The sequence below is a fragment of the Lagenorhynchus albirostris genome, chromosome 13, assembly GCF_949774975.1.
Source record: "Lagenorhynchus albirostris chromosome 13, mLagAlb1.1, whole genome shotgun sequence".
Classification (NCBI taxonomy): domain Eukaryota; kingdom Metazoa; phylum Chordata; class Mammalia; order Artiodactyla; family Delphinidae; genus Lagenorhynchus; species Lagenorhynchus albirostris.
This window is the reverse complement of record NC_083107.1, coordinates 88,261,081-88,288,969: the sequence shown is the minus strand read 5'-3', so window position 1 is coordinate 88,288,969 and position 27,889 is coordinate 88,261,081. Positions and strand designations below refer to the sequence as shown.

At 55.5% G+C, this 27,889-nt stretch overlaps 1 protein-coding gene across 7 annotated transcripts in view; it reads right to left on the bottom strand.

Moving 5' to 3' along the window:
* Positions 1-27,889, bottom strand: part of PXDN (peroxidasin) — a 65,707-nt gene that overhangs the window by 25,448 nt on the left and 12,370 nt on the right. For 5 of the 7 annotated variants that reach the window (XR_009544189.1, XR_009544190.1, XM_060169689.1 and 2 more), the window contains exons 2-9: positions 16,607-16,678; positions 15,363-15,434; positions 11,682-11,753; positions 8,151-8,222; positions 7,733-7,804; positions 5,550-5,719; positions 3,136-3,253; positions 1,070-1,239 (exon numbers count right to left, since the gene is read on the bottom strand). Coding sequence is in view for 5 of the 7 variants with exons in the window: in XM_060169689.1 (XP_060025672.1) it covers positions 1,070-1,239; positions 3,136-3,253; positions 5,550-5,719; positions 7,733-7,804; positions 8,151-8,222; positions 11,682-11,753; positions 15,363-15,434; positions 16,607-16,678 (818 nt within the window). In the remaining 2 variants the exon portion in view is untranslated. Of the gene's footprint in view, positions 1-1,069; positions 1,240-3,135; positions 3,254-5,549; positions 5,720-7,732; positions 7,805-8,150; positions 8,223-11,681; positions 11,754-15,362; positions 15,435-16,606; positions 16,679-17,975; positions 18,011-27,889 lie in introns of those variants that run through there. The other 2 variants (XM_060169691.1, XM_060169690.1) reach the window with 2 other exon arrangements.

Below are 27,889 nucleotides of genomic sequence, written 5' to 3'. Positions count from 1 at the left end.
CCTACAGAACTGCACCACTCTGTTCAGTATTTTGTGGGTTTCCCTGTGCCTGACAAATTAAGCGCAAGCCCCTTCTGTGACCGGGAGCTCTAACTTATCTGTGGTAGGTTCACAGCCATGTGACTTTGCAAAGATGCTGGACGCCTTGTTCCACTCGGGGAGCATGGGATTAAAGGGCTTTGATGTGGCTGCGATATATGCACTGCACTTTCCCTTGAAGGGAAATTCGACAGCTGGGAACTCTCATTCATCAGTAAATCTTGACTGTGCCTATGCTGGGATGAACCAAGTGATACGAAGGTCTCGTACTAGGAATCTAATCAAAGAAACCCACAAACCACTTATCTTGGGATTGAGGGTACTGCAATGCCCTGAACGATAAACCATGAGGGAAACACAGACCCTGGCCCACCTACACGACAATGACACAGGCCCATGGAGGCGGCCTGGCCACCTGTGCTCTTCCAGCAGCCACAGGGGATCAGGCCCACCCTGGGCTCTGCTCCAAGGGCCACAGCTCCTCTTCTGACCAAGGCTCCAAAAGTCAACACTTCGACAAGGGCGGGGTCTGTAACCTGGTGGGACCCAGGCCAATCAAGGCCACAGCCATGCTGCCTTTGGCTCAAACAATCTTTTCAGTTCAGGTGCCAATATTTTAGACCTGGGAATTCTGCATACAAATTCAGATTTCTGGCTTCTTTTAAAACAGCCAAAGCCCTTAGCACAAGAGAGAGCCCACTGCCAACAAGTGAGAGGAGCCCCTGGGACCAGCGTGAGTGGGAGGTGTCGGGGGACGGGGCACGTGTCTGCCCAGGTGTCCACAGCTCCTCTGCACTGTGCTCCCAGCAGCGCCTGTCTCTACTGTCCACTCTGAGTGGCCGTCCTGGATCAGGGGTTGATGGTGGACCAGGGCAATGGTTGGGGGTCACCTATGACCCTGAGCCGACCCTGCTGTAGCAGCTTAAACGGGAGACCTTGGTGTTTGTCTTTTACCACCAGGTGCAAACAAAGAAGGGAGTGGACCGGGAAGAAGGTGGGCTCTAAGTGTCTGAGTGAGCACTCAACGTACCTGGAGACCCGAAGTACCTGAGGGTCACCTCCTGCGTCTTTACCTCTCCGGCCACGTTTTTCGCCATGCACTGGTAGATGCCCTGGTCTGTCTCCCGCGTGTTCTGGATCATCAGGGTCCCATCGTCCAACAGGTTCAAGCGGGAGTCCGTCTTCATGCTCAGCTCATTACTGGAAAGACAGACCTGGCAGGCTCAGGCTCTGAAACAAGGAAACACCTGGTCCCCCGCGGCGGGCTTCTGTCCTGGCGCGGAGGCCCCAGCCTGGAGGCATGCAGCACCTGGAGATGCGGGGTCTTAACTCGCCTTCCTGGAAACTTTCCTTCCCAGCAGCCTGACTTACCGGCATTTCTGGAAAAAGTGTTTATGCACTGTGTTTATTTGCATCTGTGATTAACTCACATATTCACTTTTATTATTTACATGTTCAACCTACAAATGTTTCAAAATGGTCCTTGTTCCAAAGGGAAAAAATGAACAGAATGGAAAAAATTCGCAGGAAAACTTTCCCTTCGTTTCTGGCAAATCCATTCGAGGCAAAGGGGTAGAAACATTTAAGTTATTAAAAGTGGAAGATTACAAACGTCCCCAGAACAACACCGCCACTGTTCGAGGGATTTCCCAGGACCCCTCTCAGAATCCAGGTGCCCACAGGCTACAGACCCAGGTGCGGGAGGCGCTGTCCGGTTCCCCGCCCACCTCCCTCATGCTGTGCTCCACCTGCACCAACCACGCCGCCAAAACTGGCATCTCCGTCCTTCACGAGCACTTCCGGACGGAGGCAACAGGCCTCTCAGGCCCCATACGTGAGGCTCTTCCTGACGTGGCCCAGTTTTCTCCCACAGACACCGTGAGCCCCGGGGGAGGCTGGGCTGCTGCAGATGGGCCCCGGGGCGCAGCCGTGCACCAGACGCCGGCCTGGGGCCTTGGGTCTCCCTCTGCCGTGACTGGCTCTGCGATGTTAACTCTAATTAGCATCAAAGTGTTGACTTACAAACGTGGGTGTGACCACTCACGAATGCAGGTGTGCTGGCCTTGAGCGAATCTGTGCTTCTCTGCCTTTTGAACGCACACTCCCCAAAGGAAGCTCTCCCGTGTTCGCTCTGTAATTTACCTCTTGCCACCCTCAGAGCCGTCCCAGATCCCAAGGCACTGGGGACAGGCCAGCATCTCACGTTCCCCACACAGCTCTGGCCCCGAGCCCAGCGTCAGCTGCGCTAGGTCGACGACAAAGTCAGGCCTAGAACCACTCCATGCCTCCGTGGCAGGTGCATCTCGGGTGACCCCCCAGGCTTGCTGCCCTGTTCTCCTGTGCAAACACCGCTGGACTCGAGAGCTGGTGTCAGGGGCCCATCTCCTCTCACCATCGCGACTAAACCCAGCCAGGGGCTCTACGGGCCACACTGAACCCACAGGAGGCTCTGTTGGTGAGTGAGCGCAGGCGGGGTGCTAGCGTTTACAGCAAGCACGGGGGCAACGACGACAACGTGGCCTCCCGCAGAGGTTTCCTGCCCAGGACTCGGTTCAAAGCGGATGCGTGCAGGTGCCGCCCTTCAACCCAGACGACCCTTGGTGGTCTGACCCCCGGGCCCCGCGGGGATCTGACCACACCCCCCCCATACCAAGATGCTTGTGGACAGAAGGCGAGGCCTGGGTTTCCGGAGACTAATCAGGTGCACAGGAGCGAAGTGCGTGCGTTCACCTCACAGGGTCTCCCTGAAGATGCCACCCGCAGGGAGGGCCCTCCCTCACCTCCTTGGGACGCAGGGACCTCAGCCCCGGTTCCGTCCCCTTCCTCTCCCCGGACGGGGGTAACTGCCCCTTCCGTGATGACCGGCCTCGCTGACCCGGACCAAGCCCGGCAGAGGGTGACTCGGGCCGTGCGCCTCGCAGAGGCCGGGATGTGCCCGGCGGCGACTTCAAAGCAGGAAGGTTGCCCGGAAAGCACTCCCTCCTCCTTGCTCTCCTTCCAGGGAGGAGGGTCAGGGCGGGCGGACTGGCCGTGGCTCACGGGCAGCTGCATGCAATGGGACCCGGCGCCCCCGACGGCCCGTCCGGAGCCGCTTACTTGTTTCGGAGCCAGATGATCTCGGGCTTGGGGTTGCCCTCAGCCCTGCAGGTGAAGAAGACGGTGTTGCCCAGGGTGACGTCTGCGTCCTGCGGCTCCGACGTGATCCGTGGCCTTTCTGCACCAAAAAGGAAAGCAGGCCTTCCTGGTCTTAAACTGTCACGTGACAAGAACCTAGAGCAAATCCCTTCTGTTCGAGACAAAACCACTCCCACGAGAACGGCGGGGGGCATCTCCACGGAGAAGACGGTGTTAGAGCCGAATTACACAGCATTGCCAGCATCTGAGGTCCACCCGCTGAGAACCCTGGCAACCGGTGGCGCTGAGCCTCTGACAGACAGAGCACCGGCTGACGACCTCAGTGGGCGCTCCCCCCGAGAGCCGGACACTCGTGAGCCAACAGTTTTAGGGAATGAAAGGACAGACAGTGGCACTTTTCAGCTGAAGCCGCCACGAAGGCAGAGGCTGTGCAGGTGCGGCCAGGGGCTCCCAACCGCGGGACCATCTCAGTGTGGGGTTCCCACTGCAGTCCCTACGGCCACCCAGTCACTGAGCACAGAGAGGCATCCCTCCTGCACTCCAGCTGCTGGGTGACTGTCCTCTGTGTCCTCACAGCAGGCTGGACTGGTCACCTACTAACCAGGAAACTCAGACAGCTGACCCCTCTCAGCCCAGATGTATTCACTGACCTGCCACGTGCAAATGCGTGTGCTCCTGTGTGTGTGTACATGCGTGCACGTGCCTGCAAGTGTGTGCACAGTACCTTCACAACACCTGGCATCTTAAATAGCCACAAAAGGCCGTCTGCGTGTCTATTACTGCACAGCGTCAACAGGAAACCCCTCGGACTCACCGCCGGCCACGTTAACCCCCCGAGGCCGCACTGCTCCCGTTTCCAGTCCCAGGCGCCCTGCTCCCCATGCCAGTCTGGACACTGCGGCTCCCTCTGCTGTAGCCGAAGGACCCCCAGCCCCACCGCTCATCCCTGGTGCCACACTCGCCCACTCGCCATCCTCTCTGACGTGCTGAATTCGGGAACGTGGAGAAAGCTCTGCTTCTCCATTCTGTCTCCAGGAAGAGGCAATGGTGCTGAAGGAGCTGGAGGAAGGACCACCCTCTTGAGCGCCCCCCAGTGACCCTGAGTGACCGGCAGCAACCGAGGACCTGCCAGGACACTGAGGGCAGAGGCATCGTCCCCAGGCGTCCCGCGAGGCCCCGGGAGTTCAGAAAGTTCAAGGCACCACCGCCTCGGTCACCCCAGCCTGGCCCCTGTTGACAAGGTCGGAGCTGGGCTGGGGTGGGGTTGAGGGAGGAAGGTCCGCTCCTCCCCCAGAAGAGAGGTGGGCAGAACCCAGGCCGACTCAGGAGGGCAGCCCCAAGGTGGGCACAGGGAAGTGAACCTGTCGTGACCCCCGAGCAGGTCCAGAGGGCAGAGGGCAGAGGGAGCAACCTCCCCCTCTCCACCCGTCCTTTGCCCAGGAAGCTGACCCTAAGGAGACAGTCTGGAGAACGGGGTGCACACAGCACAGCAATGCTGCCCATCCTGAGGGAGCCCTGCCAGCAGAGCAGCCCTTACAAAGACGCGGGCACGACGCGCGGAGGCCACAGGGTGGCCCTGGGACTGAAGTCAGCCACCTGCACACACTAGAGGCAAAAGAGCCTGACTGTACGGGGATCGCTCGTAAAGCGTTACAAACAGTGACGAGTAAAGTTACATAACTGCGGGGGGGGGGGGGTTACTGTGAAATGGAGTGACCTTCAAAGTAATTAATTTTGTTTTCAATATTTGAAAATAATGATGCTCTGGAGAACCTAAGTTTAGCACCACCTCCCCCCCCCCGCAAAAGTGCTAAACTTAAAAGAAAAGCTGGATTCCTTGGGCGTTTGTTTATCAGGAAGATTCGTCCGCGAGATTTGGCTTCACTCCTTTTCTTGTGTTTCTTCGTGAGGCACTGTGTACGCGCAAGCGGTGCACAGGTGCGACAAGCCAGACAAACTCGGCCTACGGCCACTGGGCGTGGCCACCACCCAGATCCAGACCCAGAAGGCTGCCGGCTCCCAGCCAGCAGCCCTGCGCCCTCCCCCAGAAACCGCCCCCGCCCCCGCCCCCCAGCCCCCCGTGGGTCCTGCCGGCCAGGCAGCTGCAGCCTCTAAAGGCAGAGGCCTGGAAGGAGCAACAGGTAGTGGTGCATTTCAGGTGCCTATTTTTTCTGCAGGGAAACCTGAAAATTAAACCCAAGTTTATTACCAGATAGTTTCTTACAGGTACTACAGAGACGGGCTTTGTAAAGCAGGGTCCGGTCAGGCCCCACCCAGACCTGATCTGTGGGTCAGCCAGTGACAGCTGGAGACAGGGCTGCACACGCTATGCCCTCTGGACACCAATGCGGGCTTGGGTCCCGGGACTCACTCACCACAGTCCAGCTCCTCCGGGGTGATGGCGGCCACCGACCGCCCCTGGATGCGCCTGGGGTATTCACAGGTGGCCGCTGCCTGCGCATTCCCCGACCGGGCATAGCTCTTCAGCAAGTCCGCCAGCCACAGGATCTCACAGTCACAGTGAAGCGCGTTGGAGTCCAGACGCCTACGAGGAGGAAGCCGCAGCCGGTGAGACGGGGGATGCGCAAGGGCTGACCCGGGCCAGGGAGACCCGAACTGACCAGCAGGGACGGGGCCTGCAGACAACACAATCTGACCCGGTCCTGCCCGACCAAGGGACCCAGCAGAGATCCACACTCGGCAGGAGGAAGAGCCCGAGAGCGGGGGAAACCCGAGTAACGCAAATAAAGGGTGGGGAAAGGAGCAATCAATTACTGTCTATTTTAGGTTCAAGACCAAGGGACAGACACGTGCTGGACGAGTCCGGGAAGTTTCATGAAAAGCACAAGACAGGAGCCTTCGTAAAATCAGTAATGCAGAAATCCCCACCACCCGGAACTACTCCCGAACTCTCACCACCACTGGCGCTGCGCCATCATGTACTACCTCACTTAACCCTTAAATACGCCCTAAAGGACAGTCAGCCCACAGGGCGCAAACCTCAGCTGCTGAACTAAGTGCCGGGAGAAAGTGCCCCACGGGGCTGGACACATCCGTCCCAGCAAGCGGAATAGGCAGGGTATCATCTCCTCCCTCGGAAACGATGACCATTTATGCAGCAAAGCACGAGGTAAGGAGTGTAACGGGGGGACGTGAACCAAGAGCGAGGAGGTGGCAGCAGGGCCGGCCCCGTTCAGAGGGAGCTCCCCGGGATCAGAGCCGAGGGGCTGCCCTCGGGCGTCCACTGAGCTCACACCTGCCGGCCAGTGCTCCCCAGGGAGGCGGGCCCGTGATGGCCCACCTCCCACTTGCATTTCTCCAGGATGCTGGCTCGGAGGGGGCAGCAGGCAGAACTCGCCCTCTGTCTGGACAGCCAGCTCCGATGAGCACGTCCCGCGGAATCCATAGGGTTCAACGCAGACATGACAGAACCTCCCCCCCGCCGATTCCTCAGGTCAGCAGGCCGTGGGGGACCTAGAACCTTTCCGGCACCCGCTGACCCCAGAGCCCCTCTGAATAAACGGCAGGACCTCTGTGCTCAGGACGGGCCCTAGTGACAGTGGATGAGCAGGTGTGTGACCCTGGCCAGCGGCCCCTGGACCGAGCGGCCAGAGCAGGAAGCCCCCGACTGCATGCTCCCCTCTGCCGTCTGGTGGGGAGGGGGAGGCTCACTGGGGCCGAGAAACCTAGGGTTTCACAGGCCGAGCAGATGCAGAGGGCAGTGCTAGACCATCAAAAGGCCAAAAAGGAGGCAGAGACGGAGAAGGACCTTTCCAGCCTTCTGTAGACTCGGGTGACCCCCACGTGCCCTGAGCTCGTCTTGGCAACTCCTGGCAATTTCTTTCCTACCCTCTCTCATCTACCAAACAGGCAGTGTTTCTCACCTGCCACCCTAGAATGCAGTTTTTAGTTTGGCTAGGGATTTCTTTATCCTATGAAGAAAAGAATCGTAAATAGTGAGGAAACTGTGTCTTACTTAACTCGAGAGAAACAAAGGCCGCTCTGGGCCCAGGCCTGGTAATCTGACTTTTCTATCTCTTTCTTAAGTCCAGTTCATTGTACACTCTCAGTAATACCTAACTGAGAAACAATGGCCTTGAAGAGCTCGGAGAAAAACACACAAAAGATGTCAGATAGCTTTCTCCATCAGCTATTATAAGAAATTACTCAGTGTAAAGATAAATTATTTTTGGAGACCTAAGAATGGACAGAATTCAGTTATGTGCATGCCTAAATAAAAGGAATGCAATACAGTTGGGATTAATTCTAGGCCAATTTTATTTCCACCAGTACGATATGTAACATGCAATTAAAGATTAATTTGAGGAATTTAAAATTGATTTTTAAAAACGTCTTCCTGTTGCTACATTCCTCCAAGCCAGCTCGGTCTTGGTTCGGCGTTCTGACGGCTTAATCCACCCTCCCTTCCTAATTCATATCCAGGCTGTGATGAACTCTTCTTTGAAATACCCAGTAAAAGGGGTCAGGTAAATGCATATGACGTGGAGAAATTATTAGTCTTTGCTGAAAAGACAGCATAAAGGGTTATTATACTTACAATCTTTTCATAGATTCCAAGTGATTAAATGTTCCCGGAACCAAATGTGTAATTCGGTTGTTATGTAAAAACCTGTTGAAAGAAGTGATAAACGACAGCAATGCTTTAAAATACTTCCCTAGACGTGTAGAAAAGTGTAGAAGCAGGTAAATAACTCAGCTTTCAGAGAACATCCCAGTGACTGCCTTTGTTTCGTATACGTGAATTTGAGAACAATGTTCTTTAGTACAGAAATAACTACATTGTTTTCTATTTTATCACTATTCCCACTTCTGCACTGTTAGAGGAGAGCACAGATTTCCTACTGAGACGTTTCCCGGTTGTTTGAACAGACAGAGGTGTTCTTTCTGTTACGGGAAATGGACAGAGCCACGGGCTCCAGGACCCGCAGGGAAAGAGGGGCAACAACACTACTTACAGCCTCTCCAGCTTCGGCAAATGCTGAAATGACTCTGGGTCCAACGTTTCTATCTGATTAAAGTGCAGGTATCTAGAGGAGTTTTTAAACATGGGAAAAAGAAACAAATTTTAAACAATTTTATACTTTTTATAGATCTATAGGGTTTTGCTGAAAACATTTGTTCTCTAAGTCATTTCAAATACACACGTCAATAGATAACTCTCTAGATCTCCTACATTGTATGGAAAACAAACGCAGTCATCAAATAGGAAGATTAAAGACAACGGAAAACTGGGTGCAGACTTTAAATGATTGACTGGACAATACGACTAAGGGTCAAGCACACCGACCGGGCTTCCTCCCCACCCAGCGGGGAAAGCCAGGGACACTCAGCTCTCCAAATACATGGACCTTTCTAGAAAAAAATCAACATGATCTTCATTACGCCACACACGCAGGTACGTGAATGCCTTCATTCCAATCTTTTAATTTACAAACGGATTTAGGAGACTTACACTTCAAGGTGACATTGGGTATATTGTTTTTCAGCTACAGAAACAGCAACTACAGAAGAAACCTGGCCCTGAGTTAAGCGAAATAATGTATTTCCTCAAATGTCCTTTAATTACATCGACCATCCAGAGCTTATACTTCCGTTTCTTTCCGCTTATACTTCTTTCTTGCCGTAAGTTACACATTTTTTCGTAAAACTAATTTCTTCTCATTGTCTTGCATACCGCCTTTCTCACTTTGAAAATTGGTAGGCTTTTGCCTTAGAAATACACGGAAGCCCCCTCTAATCGGTGCCCGTGCAGGAGCCCCTCCTGCCACACAGGGACCTGGCCCGACACGCCAGGCTGCGTCTTCACGGGACGCTGGGACCGGCAGGGTCACAACACAAACCCACGCAAAGGAGAGCTCTCTCCACACTCCCTCCACCAGGTACAGCCTTTCACTGACTTTCTGAAATGATGGAACCTCAGGGTCCCTCGCCCTGTCCCGTCGGTGTCTGGCCTGCCCTGGGCCAGCTCGCCGGGAGAACCACCGTGGTGACCACGCGGCCTCAGAGCTGCCCACCGTCCTCCGCGGGCAGGCAGCCTGGTGGGGGCCGGGTCTGTGCCCACCGCCCTCCCTGCGAGGGTGGGGGCCTGAGGGCAGGATGGCGGGGGCAGGAAACGCCCCGTCCTGACTATGCAGGACGTACACTTCCAGCGGCCACCGTGGAGCAGCCCGGGGCCACGCCATCAAGCACAGACACGGGGAGCAGACGCGCTCAGCCGTGCTGCTCCAGAGACCGCGGGCCGGCCGGCCGGGTCCGGGGCGAAGCCAAGGGAGGCAAAGAAGGGAAGACACGCCGGTCCCAACCTGATGCTGCTTAAAAATCCACGTGCCGACAGCCGGGGGAGGCTGACCGGACGCGGGTGCTGCTTTGAGGGGCTCAGGGTTCACAGGCTCCCTGGGCTGTGGCCCCTCTACCGATGGTGGAGGAAAACGGGCCGAAGGCAGGAAGGGAGCCCCCAGCGCCGTCCACGGTCCCCGCCCCTGCCCGCGGCCAGCCTCTCAGGGAGCCCAGGTGAGCCTGCTGGACGGGGCGGGTCTCACGCGCGGCCTAAGGAGCCTGTCAGCGCCTCCGGGTTAGAGACCAGAGCTAAGGACGCACTTTGGGCAGCCAGCCGGCCCAAGGCTGCAGCCCGTCACCAAGTGCCCTGCTCTGCATCTGCGCCTGTTCCAGGAGTCCTCCCCCAGCCCTGGGGCAGGGGGTGTCCACGCACGGCCGGTTGCTGAGGCTCTGTCCCAATCGATTTCGCTCAAATAAACTCTAAACATTCGTATAAGCCTCCGCTTACCTTTTAAGGCCTGCGAGAGCCGACGTGCTGGGCAGACGGGGCTCGGGACCAGCCTCCCCTCTGCTGGAGCACGTGTACCAGCTCCGGGCATGGGGGCCGCAAGGGTGGGGGCCCGAAGCGCTCTGCACGCGGCGGGGCAGATCTGAGCGCGCTCCTAGGGGAACGCGCCCCCCCCCTCACAGTGCCTCCCCGAGGGGCGGGGACGGGTCCCAATCTCCCTTCATCCTTAAGTCTCAGCAGCAGAGACTCCTCCCTCCCAGCGCCTGATCCTGGGTTTGGAGGCAGCCTGTCTCAGGATGCTGTCCCGAACCCCTAGGACCTTGGTCACCAACTCCCACTCGGCGCTCCGGGGATGCCATTCCCCTTCCCTCCTCATTTCTCCCAGGCTTTGCCTCTGTTTTCCTCAAAAATAACCCCGCTCACCCCCTCCCAAGGCTCGATGGGCCTCACTTAGTTCCACACCTGACAGCACGTGTAAATCCCAGCCCCAGATCCATTAAAACTGAGTCAGGGGCTTCCCTGGTGGCGCAGTGGTTGAGAGTCCACCTGCCGTTGCAGGGGATGCGGGTTCGTGCCCTGGTCTGGGAAGATCCCACATGCCGTGGAGCGGCTGGGCCCGTGAACCATGGCCGCTGAGCCTGCGCGTCCGGAGCCTGTGCTCCGCAATGGGAGAGGCCACAGCAGTGAGAGGCCCGCGTACCGCAAAAAAAAAAAAAAAAAAAAAAAAAACTGAGTCAGATGCAGAAACGTGTTCCGGGGACCCTCCCTCCACCTGGGGGCTCTCCAGATGCTCCCACGTGTTTCTGTGATGATCTGATCCCTGTGTCATTCTCCCTGAAGCCGAGGGTGCACAGCCCCTCATATACAGCTTCTTTCTAAGTCCAGTCCACGGCGAGCACGGCAGGCTCGGGAAAGTGGCTCTCAGCTGGATAAACAAATGGGTATCTAAAAACAAGAGCGCTGCGTGTGCTTCGGAAGCTCCTGGTTCAGGTGAGGCCTCCCCAGCTCTGCCTCAAGGCCTCGGGAGATGTTTCCATGTCCGGGCAACTGACAAAACACGAACCACATCCTCAGCTGCAGCACCCCCGTGAATAGACTGCCTGACACGTGATGACTCCAGCCCATTGACAGACAGGTGACCGGCCAGGCAAACAGTCAGAAAATGCCTCTGACCAGGAATTCTACTTCAAATGGGCATGCTGACCTCACAGCAAAGTAGGACTTCCTTCATACGCAGCCCAAGAAACAACATCCAGCGTCCCCTAACTGGAAACACATGGAAAAGTTTATTTTCTCCAAAATAATGACATCGTGAATGACGCAAGTAAACCGGACGTGCAGATTCACAAACAGGAAATACTGTACGAGGAAAACAACTTCCTGGTCCCCGAAAGACCTCTACTTGCTCAGATCTGTTTACAAGTCTATCTTGTTAAACTGGAAGCACCATGGGGGCAGGGGTCAACCGGTGTTACTGGTCCTTGCCCCAGGAATGCAGGGCACAGGGGGTGGGGTGGCTGCCCAGATGGGCGGGGTCAGAAGGAGGGAGGGACCACGGCTTTGTCATCTGCATGCATACAGCCCTACGCCCCCGGAGCACAGACATGCATCGTGCAAACAGCAGACTTGGCCTAGGTTTCCCTGCAAGAGGCAAAGGGCAGGTGAAATCTGAGACACCGCAGAGCAGAGGAGAGGCACTTACAGTTGCTCTAGAGAGGCAAGTCCCTTAAACGCTTGCCTGCCAACTGACTGGATCTCATTCTTGTACAGATAGCTGAAACAAGAAACACGGGAGGATTAGCACACGCACGCCAGGCCGTAACTCAGGGTGGAAGGAAGAATTCAGTTGGCACGTGGAGACAGTTTTCAAATTCATGATCGTATTAGGATACAAACAGAACGTTTACACAGTAGGTACAGTTTCTCCAAGGAGGCTCCCCTTCCCCTTTCTAAGGAAAACCTCCAACCGGAGATGATCAGACCACCGCCACGTCTTCAGGAAACTCACAGATTCTTGGAGGACAGCTTATGAGCAGCTGACAAAGCATTTGCTTCGAAGCCTGAAGAAAATAAAATCATTTCCCGAAAAACAGGTCAAATGCATTGAATATAGGCTCCTGTAACTGATACAGTTTCAAAATGCCCAGAGATAATCTGGGGAATAGAAATTACAGACTAAATTACGAAGACTACATATTCTGTTTCCCGCTCAGAATCCCGTTCTCCTACAACAGAAGCAACCAAGGCTGAGCAGAAGGGGCACCCGAGGGGCCCACTGCCTGTTCCTCATGGCCTGCACGCTAATGGTGCTTGTTTCTAAAGGGTTAAATATTTCAAAACACATGAAAATCACGTGAAATTCACATTTCAGTGTCCGAAAATGCAGTTCTTTTGGCACACGGCCGTGCCGACTCATTTACTGTGCTCTACGGCTGACTTCGTGCCCCATGGCAACACAGACGTGTGGTCCTCAAAGCCTCACGCGTGTACTGCCCCGTCCTTTCCAGAAGAAGCTGGCCAGCTCCTGAAGGAACCCATCAAGGGTGAAGACTTTCACGCCAAAGTATCCAATTCCACCAGAAACACAAAACCATGTGTGTGGGGTCCACCCATCTGTCCTGGACTTCAGAACACATGTCTACCGCGGCCGTCTGGATCAGACGTGGAGACACCTGCCCCGGGCATTTCTCCATGGCTGATGTGGGCAGAGGGACGGATCGAAATCCACACCTTTCCTACAGTGTAACTCAGGCAGATCCTTCTCCACACACTGGATGCCCGGTGGCTGGGCCCTCACCTACCTACCCACTTAATAAACGACACCGCTTTGTCTCAACGCTTGTAACGTCGCCTACTTCATTTCCAGGACATGCGTTTTACTTAATAATATTTGGTGCACGGCCCAGTCTAACAGGACCTGCTGTGCTGCCTTCAATCGCTGCAATCCTTCCAAGCGTTTTCCCTTCTCTCTCTGTGCAAATCTGCTGAGGCGATTTCAGCAAGAACTACAGGCCTTAACACAAACCAGCCAGAATTCCCCCTGAAACTGAGGCCCAGTGCCTGAAAGAGGCCTGGCACAGACGTTACTCCTCCAGGCTGCCGGGTCTGAGCCCTTGAACTGCCACCTACTGGCTGTGTGTCTTGAATAAGAATTAACGTTCTCTGCCTCAGTTTCTCCGTATGTAAGATGGAGTGAATAGCAGGACCTCACAGGATGACTGAAATTCAACAAATATATGGAGAGCTTTCGAACAGGGCCTCACACGTGCAACTCCTGTCCAGGTGTGAGTTGTTTCTCCTACTGCTAACCCTATAGGAGGTGAGTCTGAGCAAAGGTTTCTGTGCCTGTCTCTTAAACACAAACAAGCAAAACAAAGTATCAACACAGACATCACCTTGCATGCACTTCAAGAAGATGAGAGTAAAGGAATCCTGTCAAAGAGTACATGCAGTTGAACCAAGCTAGGACATATGAATGCATGCTGGTAAGGACACTGGAGCGTAATCTGTTTTCCTAAGAATAACTCGGTATTGATCATGATCTAACAGTAAATCATACATAATTTTCTACTTCATCAGAGAGTTGACCCTTTGAATATGAGTTCTAACCACCTGAAGGGTTAATTTTCATCATCCGGAAAGCTTAATGAAGGCAAAGGTGTATTCCTTACCAGAAGTCACTGGAGCTCCAACACGTAAGGAACACTCAACCTCCAAAAATACACTTTGGCACTGATTAGATAAATACCAAGGCTGCAATAATCAATAAACTGTGGAAGCCTTCTTAAACATTGAAGATGCATACCGCACGGTCTCCTAAGTCAGTGCCTGTCAGGATGGACCCTCCCGACGTGGTCTGGGAAGTCGGAGGAGAAGGCTGGGTCACGGGACACCTTCCCGCCACAGCTGCATCCCTGTCCTGGTGTCTGTTCTCACAGCGGTCCATCTCCCCCCCCGCCGCCCCCACCCCCCGACCACTGCTCAGCCCATCCCGGTGACCCTGGAACCTACCGCGTGGGTGTCTCGGATGAGTTCAGGTGGGAGGGGGAAGGGTTGGCACGTGGATGCCTTGACAGGAAGCCCGTCAACAGACGAGGTTTAAAAGTATTATTTTTAAAAACTGTCTTAAGTGAAAAATGAAGTATCCCTAACTACTAGGGTAAATGATAAGTTGCTCTTAAGTAATTCAAACCAAAAAAATTAAAAATAAAGTAAAAAAATTGTTTTCTTAGAAACAGACTAAACATGCACACACACACTGCAAATACTGGCTCTCAGTTAACGGACTCTGCTTCTGAGAAATCCAGGCTTTCTTCTGGGGCTTACACAGCACTTAAAATCAAAAACCAAAACAAAACGTAAGTAAATAAATGAAAAGACCTTTCCCTCATTTCAAAAATGAGCAACAAAGCTTAGTGTGAACATTGTTAATGGAAAATTAATATACTGCATCAAAAGTGATGGAGAAAAGTGTGTAGACACGACACTTTCAGATTCTTTGTGGACGAAGATGTATTTAATAAAGAGTTAATGTTATCTCTTGCTCATAACCACTGTCTCACCTAAACTCAACAGGACTTGGAGACATCCAGGTTCACTTAAGCCACACGTTTCCCCCCAAATCACTGATACCAATCCCTCATTAAAATGGGTCTAGCTGAACAGTCCTAAAATGAAGAGTAATTTCCTCAAAGCACATGATACTTACTTCTAATCTGTTAGAACCAGCAATGTATTCAGTGTTTTGTTAAAGTTTCCAACTTCAAAATAAGTGCCTGTGAAGGTATTGAACCAGGCGAGGTCACTTTCTAACTGCAAAAGTGACTTCAACAAGCAGATGTTTTAAATGCTAATAAACTCATTAATTCAAATCAATTTTTAAAGGTAGAATAAAATTTAACTACATAAAAATAAGAGGTGAAATCACCTGGCGGAAGATAGGGAAAATTAGCAGGAATTAGTGACATTCCAGAGGGATCTGTCATTCCCATCTCACATCTCGCCCACCCTGAAAGCTCAGATGCCACAAAATACGTCAGCTGTTCACACGGGCGGCTGAACATAACTCACCACCTTCCATCTCAAGAAGCGTCATTATTACCCGAGGATGATTTTCAGAGGCTATAGTTTTTAATTTTATTCAACCGATTTTACTTAAGGCTTAGCAGATAAACACTAGAAATCACATAAGGTAGCGCTTTATACTGATAACGACTCACTTTAAAAGTCCCAACCAAAGTTTCACTCACCTTTCGGAAATAAAACCTCTTTTTCACATGACTGTATTCACAATAATTCATGAACAGTACAATATTTAGCTCAGTGAGGAAACAGTCCGAATACAGGTAACAGACTCTGGTGTAAAGAACTGGTCATGACTTACAGGTATTTTAGATTCTCCAAGTCTTCAAATGACCCACCAGGTATACTCTTGATCTGATTATTGTTGAGAAGCCTGTGAAAGAAAGTCTCAGTAAGAATTTAAAAAACAACACGCTTCTGAATCGTGTTACGATTAAGCCACAGACCTAATACCGACATTCGCTAAATGCAAATTAACACAAGCAAGAGCACTGCTGGTGCTGGATGCTCCCGGCTGCAGGTTTCCTCAGGGCGCTGGTCCACATCAGCGCACACTGCCGCAGCTCTGCACACAGCGGAGAAGCAGTCCCCTCTTTCCTGCACAGAGACGTCTCTTCCGTCTCCCTGCCAGCCAGCTGGGAGGCCCTCGCGGAGGTGCAGGGTGTCCCGGAGGTGGGTGTCTCACCGTGGAGCTTTCCTTTTCACAGGGAGGGAGCTGGGGCCCAAGCCACCCGTGTCCCCCCCACAAGGCTTACACAGCAGTGGTGAACGTTCCTGACCCCCAGGGCCTGCACAGAACAGTCACCTCCTGGGGCAGAAGGGCCAGAACCCGTCTCCGCCCACGGCATTCAGCACAGCCCATGGCAGCCCGGAGTTGGGGTCTAAACCCTGGGACACAGCTGGACAGCACCCCAACCCCACCAGGGCCCGTACTAGCTCAGAGGAGGGCCATCCCCTCGACCCTGCAGTGGGAGACGTGACCAGCACAGGCCTGGATCACACCCAGAGGATGGACAGGTTCACAGAGGTCAGATGAGACACACGGGGGCAAAGGCCATGACGGCTGCCAATCCTGGGACCCAGTCCTGGCAACTTAACGAGCAAATCCCTCTGTCAGGCTCCACGGCAAAACTTCTCAGCCATGCCCACCCACAGCGGGCAATGGGGCCGACGTCCCTCAGCCTTCGGGATGTATCCCCAGGGGAAAGGTGTGATGATTTCTCAGAGCCCAGCCTCGGGATGTACCCACAGGGAAAGGTGTGATCATTTTTTTTTTTTTTTTTTTTTTTTTTTGCAGTACGCGGGCCTCTCACTGCTGTGGCCTCTCCCGTTGCGGAGCACAGGCTCCGGACGCGCAGGCTCAGAGGCCATGGCTCACGGGCCCAGCTGCTCCACGGCACGTGGGATCTTCCCGGACCGGGGCATGAACCCGCGTGCCCCGCACCGGCAGGCGGAGTCTCAACCACTGCGCCACCAGGGAAGCCCCTGGTGTGATAATTTTGATATCTCTTTTCTACCGGCTCCCAGTACAATGTTTGGACTTACAATGTGTTCAAGTTTCTCAGCCCCCTGAAGGCCCCCGGCTGGATCTCTCTGATTCTGTTAAAGCGAAGATCCCTGTGAAGAGACAAGAAACGCATTTACGGAGAGAAATCTGCGATTGTCACTAGTTGTGTGTCATCTTTAAACATTCAGTTTCCAAGCAGCAATAAGGCACTTAAGAAACTAAACCTCCCTGTTCATTCCCTGGACGCATCAACCCTGGGCCAAGGCTAACAAAGACATGAATATTTGTCTGAATGACAGGTGGATGCTCTCACCTCACAGAGTTTGTTTAAACAATAATTATGGGGAGATAACAGGTTCCTTGGTCACCCATCCATCCGTCTCCGCCAGCCCACGGGAATGTTCAGGGCTCAGTGTTAAGACAACACACAGGACGGATTTGCAGGGCCTCACGAAGGGAGTCACCCCTGGAGCTGGCGTGGAAACACTGGGGTTCCCTCCGGTAACCTCTGAGCTGGAACTCACTCCCCCAGTAAGGACATTCAGCCCGAACGCTCAGAGCCACAAAGCTCATTCAGCGTGCGAGCTGGAAAAACAAGGCTCTTTCATGTGTGCATCTTAACACGGTAGATAAAATTAAATGCACAAGTAGAAGAGTGGACGGAGGGAGGGCCTGAGCAGCCCAGGAGAGACCAGAGCCTGAGGCAGAAGCCGGCCCAGCAGCAGGAGACGCGCGGACACGGGGCAGGCCTGCGGGGCTCAGGCCGGGGCCAGGAGTGCCGGGACGGAAGGTCTGCTGAGATGCCCGCTCCCACCCTCCCCCAGCTTGACTTAAAATCTATCAGTTGACCAAGTACGAAAGTCACTGACAACTAAACACAAAGACCCCTTTCTTGACCAAAGAATCTTAGAAAAATTAAAGTTCCTTCCTCACAGGCTGAACCCCTTCCATCACAGCCCAACAGGGATCATGATGGGCTGAACTGTGTCCCCACCAATTCACACGTTGAAGCCGGACTCCCAGGTTCTCAGAACGTGATCTTATTTGGGGACAGAGTCCTTCGCGAGGTGACCAAGTCCCAGTGAGGTCACAGGGGTGGCCCTGGTCCAAGACAGCCGGTGTCCTTGTAAAAAGGGGAGATTTGGAGACGGCACACGGGGGAAGGCCAAGGACCGCGGCAAACGTCGAGCCGGGTGGCGGGCGGCGTGGCGGCATGGCCTGGCTCAGACTCCCGTCGCGGCCACAGAAGGAGCCCGCCCTGCCAGCTGACCTTGGGTGGCCAGCCTCTGGGACTCGGGGAGAACAGACTCCTGTCCTGTCGGTGGTGCTTCGATAGGGCGGCCACAGGAAACCCCCACGGGTATCCTGGTCCAGGTCACGAGCGGACAGCTCTCCTACGGTACTTACTGAGCCCTTTCAGTGTCCATCACCTTTTCAGGAATCTGATTATGTTGACCTGATTCAACAGCTCTCACTGATGACAGAACTGGTCTGAGTTTGCGGTGGAGGCTTCTCGGAAAGTGCTTGTTCGAGTGGCTGAAGCCACCCTTGTCGACGTCGGGCAGCGAGTGCAAGGCACGGCCTCCGGGCATTTGCTGCCTCGCTCTGGGTCAAGTCCTCGGGACCCAGGCAAACGGTCAGCACCTGACCCTCACCCGGGTTCACTCTCTTTGGGGACCCTGTTGCCCACCAGCATGCTCCCCCAGGACCCCTCCTCCCCTGCACAGACAGGCTTGTTTTCTAATAAAGAGTAATTTACGTTCATATTCAGAACAGAGTGCGCGGCCCCCTTGGGGGGGAGCTGGGAAGGGGAGGGCAGATGGGGCCAGCGCCCCTGGGGACCCTAACACTGCCCGCACTTCCTGCTTTCTTCTCAACTTCAGAGGGCTAAGGTGGCCCCGTCAGCGTCTGGTTCTGTCCCCCAAGAGCTTAACCCTGGTCCTTCAAGCCCCCCTCATGCCCTGATCCTAGCGCACCGCCAGGCCCGTCCACGTTCCCCAGACAAGGTGCAACATCAAGTCCACCCCTCTCCTCTACCACCAATGCTTGGCCAGGCCCGGCCATGTCTGCAAACCCGGCCTCACTCTTGGACTGGACGCCGTCCATGACTGCCCAACCCACTGCTCCCATCACTGTAACAAAACTCCTGACCGGGACTGCGGCGGCCTTTCCGGTGGGCCCCGTCCACCCCTCCAAATGCTTCAGGCCCATGGGCAGCCTGCATGGAGGACCCAGGTCCCCCGACCAGGGATGCAGCCTGCAGACCTCTAAGTGGACCGTGTGCCCAACCCACTGCCAGCGCTGGGTGAGGGGCCTTTCAGGGCAGCCACGTGCACCTCCACGTGGCCCACACGGTGCATCATAGCCAGATAGAACTTTCGTTTCCATTTCCTGCAACACATAAACGGTTCCAAAGCGTTATCACTAATAAGTAATTAACTGTTCATTGAGGCGCGTCTGGAGGCCACATCCCTGCCCCTCACAGCTTCCCCTCCTCCCCGGTCGCTCTTTGGGGTTACTCTACCTCACCCTTCCACTGTTTCCTTTGGAAAATCTAAGCAAATAGAACGTGTGTCTATTTCCCTCCCTTTCTTGCACAAAAGGCAGCTCCCTGTGAACACGCTTCTCCTCCCGGGATAAACTGCGGAGCTTCCCGCAGCCGTGTGTGGACACGCCCGCACCTCCTTCCGGGCAGCGACCGTGGCCTGTGCTCGGGCCACCTGGAGGGCCGCTCCGAGCCGTCACGGGCAGTACCCGGGACTGGCTCTCTGGACCCATCAATTCACACTGTCGCTGAGGTATTCCCGGAATCGATTCCTAGAAAGGTGTGGCTGGGCCGAAGGATAAACAGGCGTCATGACAGCTGACATCTCTGGGCTTGCTAAGTGCCCATCACTTCCATAAACACACGTGGTCCACACACGCCACACGCTGTGGGAGCCCGGCGTCGCGCGGGAGCGGGTGACCCGCGGGAACCAGGCCCGGGCACTGCCTTTCATCCTCTGCTCCCAGCATGCGGCTGAGCAGTGAGGGCTCCAGGAGGCTGGAGACCGGGGACAAGGCAGCCCAGGGGCGACGGCACGTCCGGAACAGGCGGGCAGGCCCCCCAGAGCCCAGGGGCTGGTGCAGCCCGCGAGCAGGCGAAGGTTAAGGGCAGGCTGCGCACAGCGGCAGGGAGGGACACAGTCGGCGGGGGCGGCCCCAGGCCGAGAGGCGTGGCCACCGCTGGTGGGAGGGGCCTGGAGGAGTAAAGTGACGGTAGGCGGTCCGGGGACAGGCCTGAGGGCCCAGCGGCAGGCACACGCACCCGCTTCCCGCGCTCACGTCCACCTGCCTAAGCGCTCGGAGCCCTCGCCAACCACATCCCTAAGGGCTGACGCGGGTGCGTCCGTCAGAAACACGGCGCCCAAGCACGGGGTCTCCCAGGCCAGGTCCGAGCGGCGCGGATGTCAGTGGGACCGGACCTCACCCCGCCTATGCCTGCCAGCTATGCTAGGAAGGCAAGGCCCGACGCCCCTCTTTCCGGGCAGACCCCAGAGCAGTGTCTGCAGGGAGCAGCCTTGAAGGATGGGTAATGCCACCTCCGGTCACCCTAATACTTGCCCACCGCTCCCCCTAAAAGGGTGGCCTCCCCAAGGTCAGTGCTTCTCTCCTCCGAGGGACGTGAGGGCTCAGGAACCAATGCCCTTGTCTTTGACCCCAGGCCCCAGGAAGGAGAGAGCCTGAACGTCAACCCCTCGACGGGTGCTGTGTCTCTAGGTGGTAAAGTGATGCGTCAGGCGTTTCTGGCATCACGCGCTTCACTGCAGAGTTGGGTTCACCTACGTTCATGACACTTAACCACAGGACTCACTTTTAGTCCCCCCCCAAAATCCAGTACTGATGCTGCTGATTTTTAAAATATAATTTAACTCAGGGCTTCCCTGGTGGCTCAGTGGTTAAGAATCCACCTGCCAATGCAGGAGACACGGGTTCGAGCCCTGGTCCGGGAAGATCCCACGTGCCACGGAGCAACTAAGTCCGTGCACCACAACTACTGAGCCTGCGTGCCGCAACTAGTAAAGCCCGTGCTCTGCCATAAGAGAAGCCACCGCAGTGAGAAGCCCGCGCACCGCAACGAAGAGTAGCCCCCGCTCGCCTCAACTAGAGAAAGCCCGCGCGCAGCAACGAAGACCCAACACAGCCAAAATAAATAAATAAATAAAATAAATTTAAATATATGTGTGTGTGTATATATATATAATTTAACTCAATTCAGTATTTACTGAGTAGCTTTGAAAAAACAGGGGTCATGGCTAGAAATCACAGAACGTTGAGACACTATGATACATGTATTTTTATTGGTTTTCATCTCTTCCTCCTTTCACATAAAACAATAGAAGAAATAGCTAAAGGAATGAGGGGGAAAGGAAACAGGACAGATGGAGAAGCAGACGCTGGCGGCGGGACGCAGGTCTGGCTCAGAGTATCCCAGCCGCCAGTGCAGAGACAGCCTGATCAAGTACACGATCATGAGCTCCAAAGAGCCCTCGGCACGCTGCCCGGGAGAAGTGAAGCTTTACCGATGCTAAGACACAGGCGAAGCTTCTCACAACACTGGGCACGCAGGTGTACCTCCAGAGCACAAGCCTCGTGACTGGCTCTGCGTGTGTGCTGCCCCCTCCCCGTACGCACTGGCAGGACTTCAGCGTGTGATCCGGGCGAGCAGTTACAGAACTTCATCCTGTCCATCCAAGTGCATCCTTCCGGCCTCCGAGGCCTCCCTGGACCCTGATTTGTATCAAGGACTCACTAATCCTCCCAGGAGTGTGTCACCTACAGGTGTCATAGGCACACACTCTCCTTCTTCACTCAAATTACTGAAATTAAAAACAAAAACAAAACAGGGGCTTCCCTGGTGGTCCAGCCGTTAAGAATTCGCCTTCCAACGCAGGGGACGCGGGTTCGATCCATGATCGGGGAACTAAGATCCCACGTGCCGCGGGGCAACTAAGCCCGTGCGCCACAACTACTGAGCCCGCGTGCCACAGCTAGAGAGAAGCCCGCGCGCTGCAACTAAGACTCGATGCAGCCAAATAAATATAAAAAATTAATTAATTAAAAAACGAAACAAAAAACCAAAAACAGAAATGTAGGTCAGCAAAGGAAAAAGCAGCGTCCGATGGTGAAGAGCACGTGGGTCCTGGTCAGAGGCTGGGGAGAGGCCACACGGGGCCAGGTATCCTGGACGAGGGACAGTGACAGAACCTACACTTGCACCCATCGCAGGGGGACAGCCCTGCTCCAGCGGGACCCAGGGCCTGGACACGCCATCTCTGCATGTGCAGGGTGCTCCCGGACACCGGACGGTCCAGCGTCCACTTCAACAACATGACAGCCCATCCCCCCCGAGGGCCCAGGGTGACCACGCGTCCTGGCTGCCCCTCAGCCCCACACCTGTTAAAAAGCGCTTTGCTTTCAGGAGTGGAGCCGTCAGGGGCCAGGAAGCCCTAGCTGCCCAGGTTCCGCCCCTCGTCCTTCTTGCCGTGGCATGAGGTGACCCACAGGCGGCCTGAAGGGACGAGCTCAGAAGAGTCACAGAGGCCAGCGGTTGACCCGCCACCATGGCAGAAGGCCAGGCTGCTGGGTCTGCTTTTCCCTCCCCCTGTGCTGTGGGCTTCTGTAAAACACAGAAAACGTTGCGTCGCCCGACGTGGCAGCAGAGCCCAGTTGCCGGGAAAACGCCTGTGCTCATCAGTGACGAGCGGCCCTTGTGCGATCAGTTGTGCAGACGGTACTCCGGGCCTGGCTTCTTCGGATGACGTCCAGGGCACCAGAGAACAGGCGGGCCCTCCCACACAGGAGCCTCAGGGCGCAGGGAGAGGGGTCCCGGCGGAATCGTGCCCCCCCAACCCGAGGGCTGGCGCTCCCGTCGAGGGGAGCTGGCGTTGGGGTCTCTAGAGAACTTCCCTCTGGAGCCCTCCCAGGAGGTGGGTAATGTGCAGGCCCCTGGGTGCCAGGGGTGCCGCGGGTGCCCGAGGGGCGAGTTCTTTATTCTCAGAAACAGCTCTGAATTTCCTGCTGCGTCTGCTCTTCATCCAGAACCTCAGGTCCCAGAAAAAGGCCACACGGACAGAGGAGGGACGTGGGTGCCTGCAACACAATTCGCTAAGTGTTTCATCTTTTTATCGTCTCCCCTTCCAGGATGTAAGCACGTGGAACCAGGGGCCCACCTCTTGGCTCGAGAGAACGGAACCTGCTTGGAGGGGCTCCCTCAGTGCTGCTGACGGACGGACCCGGGACGGGCCCTGAGCTGCTGCCGTCTCCGGGCCAACGGGTCCTCCTGCGCGGCCGCCTCCCGCTCCTGGGGAGGGGGACTAAAACACGGCTCGGGGGTCGGCAGCCCTTCCCACGGGGCGGGGGACGCACTCCGAGGGGCAGCAGCGTCCAAACTCTGCTGGGCCCTCAACCCGCCGCCCCAGCTCAGCGTCCTGAAGGTGGGGCCTGAATTAGGTCAACTCTTCCACAACCTTCTGATCAACTCGGTAAAGTCTGGTTCACTGAGTCATGTGTATGAATAAAGAGAAAACGGGAAGGCAAAAAAAAAAAAAGCCATTGTTTTCTCCTGATAGAGAATTTTTAAAACACTGAATGGTTCAAAGCCCAGGACAGAAAACTATTTCAAAAGAAAACGGACTTTAGGAAATAAACCAAGGTATTGACTCATCCAAAGGAAGCTCACATGGAAGCGCATTTACTCCGGTTTTGGTTTTAGGTTTCGTACAGCTAAAAAGAGAGGCGAGGAAGAGCTTAGAGTGTTTTGCCAACTGGGAGTGAGAAGTGAGCTCCCACCTCGGAGAGGACCCTGGTTTCCACCTGATGGCCCGCACAGACCACGCAACAGCCAACATGTCCGTCACCCTGAAAGCATCACTGCGTCACTGCTGCTGACAACCGAGGGCAGTTCAGTGCTGGAGGGGGGGCTCTGTGGACAGCCCTCAGCAAACAGCGTTCAAGAGATGCACTGCCCCTGCAACCTCTCCAGCCCGCCAGGAGTCAGCAGGGACGCTGCTCATTTGAGGACGATTCGGTTCATCGCCTCGCCACTGCACTTGGACCGTTGGGTCATTTGTTAAGAACCTCCTTGGTGCCACCATCGCTGGGCCCCCAGGGAGCACTCGAGGGGCCCAACTCCAGCCCAGATCCCATCCCTCCCCTCCCAGAACCGGGGCAGGTCCCAGAGGAAGGCTCCAAGACTGGCCACGTGGGCCCAGGCAGTGACCCTGTCCCCTAAAAGGCCGGGCAGAAAGATGGTGGGATTCGGTCCCACGCGGTCTCCATGGCAACCTCTCCACTCCGTTGTCACGCTACGTAGCCGAGGGCAGTGCCACAGCAAGGGACCTGCTCTGATCATGCGCAGCTGTGATCACGAACCTGAGGTTTGAAACGCAAAAACCTACGACATCAGGAAGCACTACCTTCTGTTTTCAACTATTTAAAAATGTAAAATGCAGAGTTCACAGGACAGCAAAAGCAGGCGCTGGCTGCTCCGGGTCTGGACAAGGGTGCGGTGAGGCAGGTGTCTGCCCACCGTCCCAGGAGATTGACTGTTCCTGGGCCTCCGTGTCAGGGGCATCGTTCTGGGCCACGTGCAATGTAAAGCCTGCCCCCCACCGCCCCGCACCGCCTCACAAATGAACAAAATGTATCTACTGGTTCACGCACTGCAGGCTGCGTCCTCTGGGAAAAATGCCCAAACTTCTCCCATGGCTGTTTAAAAACCGAAATCAGTGTTTTTCTTGCTTTCCAGACCAAAAAATGGCCATAGCTGTGTACCAAAGACTCCTCTCTCCCAAGGCCCCTTCACGGCATCCCAGGACGCCCCCATGCAGGGGGCGAAGCCGAAGACAGCAGTGCAATTAGGGCAAAAGGCCCCCCTCTGTCTCTCAAGCAAACGCGGAGCCGAAACAGCAGCCTGGACGAGCGTGAAATCCGTTCTGCCCAGCGCGGCGCGTCAGTGAAAACACGGTGGCCTGACGCCCTTCTAGAGAGCAACAGCCCAGGAAGCAGTGCGCACACACGCCAGCAGAACCCGGCCCAGGCGTGGGAAACGGAGCTCCGCTTCTGCCGGAGAACAAGAGCAGGTGCGGGTGAGCGCGTCTCCGCGTGGGCGGGGTCTCTGCAACACCGCAGCTCCCCTGTCCCCCGCAAGGGGTCTCGGGGTCTCTGCCGGGCCCGGCTTCGCGCTCCAGTCCGTGGAAGCCCGAGGGGCTGCAGGGGTGAAGACACGGGCCTGGGCCCTGGTCTCGCCCTGAGTGGCCACCGCGAGCCTTGCGCCCATCCAAGGGGCCCCGAAAGCCTTCCGTCCAGGCCCCACGTGGGACATGGGAGGAATCTGTGCACGTGTGCCCACGTGTGTCCGCAGACACACCTCCTCCAGGACAGGGCGCCCCGAGAGCTGCTCTGCGTAGGTGGATCAGTTTCCGAGTCGGGCACCAGGCAGGTCCAGATTCAAATCCCTGCTCTGCTCTTCCCTGGCTGTGCAATCCTGGACAAATGCCTTGACTTCTCTGATCCTTCCTCGGTTTGCTCATCTGCAGGATAAGGGGATGATGTCCCTGCCTCTCCTGTGAGGACCACATGAACCGAGACCAGCGAAGCAGGAAACGGGCCGGGGACAGGACCAGAGAGGCGGCAGCGGGCGGGGGTGGTGGGCACAGGTCACAGGTGCACCGAGTGCGCGGCAGCCCGGAAAGGGATGGGCCACCTCCCGCTGGCGTGCGCGGTGAGCCTTCATCTCACACTCAGAGGAGAGGTTCAGAGAAGGCAGTTAACTGGCCTGAAACCACACAGCCCACCTGGGCAGCCTACAGGGGGGCCTGGGGCCTCATCCTCCACGCCAAAAGTGTGTCCCCAAGACCCCCCTTCCCCAGGCACAGTCCCACCAGCCCCCATCAGTGTGACCTGAAGACATCAGAGCAGCACCCAGCAAGCCCTAGTTTCCACCTGGTGAAGATGCAGGTGCGGCTGGAAAGACTGGTGTAATTTCAGCACAGCATTTCCCTGGGGCGCCGAAGCCATCCCAAGTCCATGTCCAGAAACCCGGCCGTGTGAGACTCCCCTCCCACTGCCCATCCCCCAGCAGGTCTCTACCCAGCGAGGAGTCCACAGCGCGTTCCCAGGTCCGACGCCCCCGGATCAGCACAAACGCTTTCAGCCGCGGCAGGTGGATCCAACCAGTCTCAGCGGCTTTCCTGACTGGTAACCACACCAGCAAGAACAAGGGATGCTGGACACCACGGGGAAGACTCCACGGGCCAGCTCCGGAGACTCGCCTCATTTACCTGATGGTGAAACTGCTGACATGGGCAAGTCCTATTAACAGCGGAGTCTCATGCAGAAGGAATCACAGAATTAGAACATTAGCCCCAGCGGCTGGACGGGCAGGTCAGGAACCACCAGAAGAGACGCCAAAGCACCTGCTGACGGGCCCGGCCTCCCCCTGGCTCCGCACGCGCTCAAGGCACCATCCACGCGCGTGGACCCCGACCCCGCGCCCTGCAGGCCTGGCCAGACTAAATGGACGGACACCGGCGGCCCAGCATGTCCACGGCTGCCACCTGCCGCCCGGTCCTGGCTCCGCCCCTGACCTGCCACCTGCCGGGCACAGACATCAGCCCACAGCCGTGCTGTGGCCTCACCTGGAAACCAGACGCTCAGTGAGTCAGGACGGAGACCACGTGCCTGGAAGATGGCCACCTCGGGGTGAGCGGGGAGAGGCACACAGGGACCCACTGACACCACCCCTGGGTCAACAAGGTGATCCGGGCACAGAGGAAAGCTCACAGACGGAGAAGCAGATGGGACAGGTGGAGGGAGGGGCAGGGTGCACACAGGTTTCTCCTCGTGGAGGGTCAGGAGATCAGTAATACAGAAGTAAGTCCACGGACGCCCTGGGAAGAGACAAAGTTGCTACGCCCCAAGGGTTACGGGATGCAGGATAGAAAGTATTTTTCTTTTCCTTACCGTGTTAAAAAATCTTAAATGAACGATCACGCTTATATAATAGCTCATAACTAAAAGATGTTTTTTTTTTCCTTTCCTTGCTAAATATAATTTTAAACAAACTAATCAAGTTTTGGGCTCAAGCAATAAAAACTCATTCAACAACTTGCAGCCTCAACCAGGAACAGGGGCGCCACACCCCCTGGCTCTTCTCTGAGAGTCTCTCTCCCGGGCCAGAGGTGCCTTCACAGGCGTCCAGGTGTCCGCGCTCCAGCCACCCCCCTGCCCCACCTCTGCCCTCTCTGCTTCACTGGAGCTCTGAGCCTCTAAGGGGCTTTTATGGCTGCCCTGGACCCTCACAGCACAGCCTGCCAGCCTCAGCTCCACCGCTGACTGTTTATTCCCTTAGTATTTTCTAGTTCCTGTTCCCCAGAGAGACATGTGTCTGAGCTAAGCCTGATCACAAGTAACCGGCCAGCACGTGGACTGACTGTCTTGGATCTGGTATCCACCTGGATCCAACCAGCTATGGCTGAGAGAACCAGGGTCACGCGACACTCGACACGGACCGGCATCAGTCAGAGTTCCCTGGAGAAACAGAACCAACAGGACGTGTGTGTGCGTGTGTGTGGGGGTGGGGGGGTGCTCATGTACAGAGAGAGACTGAGATTGGTTTCTGTTAAGGAAAGACTTATTGTGGAGGCCGGCAGGTCCACAGTTTGCAGGTGAGCCTGCAGGATGGATCCCCAGGGAAGGGCCGCCGTCTGCTCCCAGGGCCGTGTCCTGCTTTTCTTCTCTTAAGTCTTTCCACTGATGGGGGTGAGGTCCACCTGCGCCGTGGAGGGCCATCTGCTTACTTACTGACTTAAGTGTTCATCTCCTCTAAAAACACCTCCGCAGAAACCTCTAGAATAACGTTTGACCAAATATCTGGGCACTGTGTCCCAGCCAAGTTGACACATAAAACTGACCACCACAGACACCCAAGCGTGCTGAGATGTACCCTACTTGTTACAACAAATATTATAATTTACACAATTGAATGGGCTGAGTTTGTTCTTACAGAGACAGACAGAGCTTACTCTTTGAGTTCAGCAAAATAAACGGATAAATCATGTTATCCCACTGGGCGTTCGTCCAAGACTTAGCCAACTGGCAAGCGGACAGTCACAGAACCCAGCAGAGACCAAGCCCAGGAAGCAGATTTCAGGCTCTACCAACAGATTGATTTTTCCTGTTGCTTTTCTAACAGCCTCGAATCAGACTGCGCTGTAGTTACCACCACGGAGGAAATGGATCAAAAACAGAATCAACAGATACTGATACCAAATAGTTAC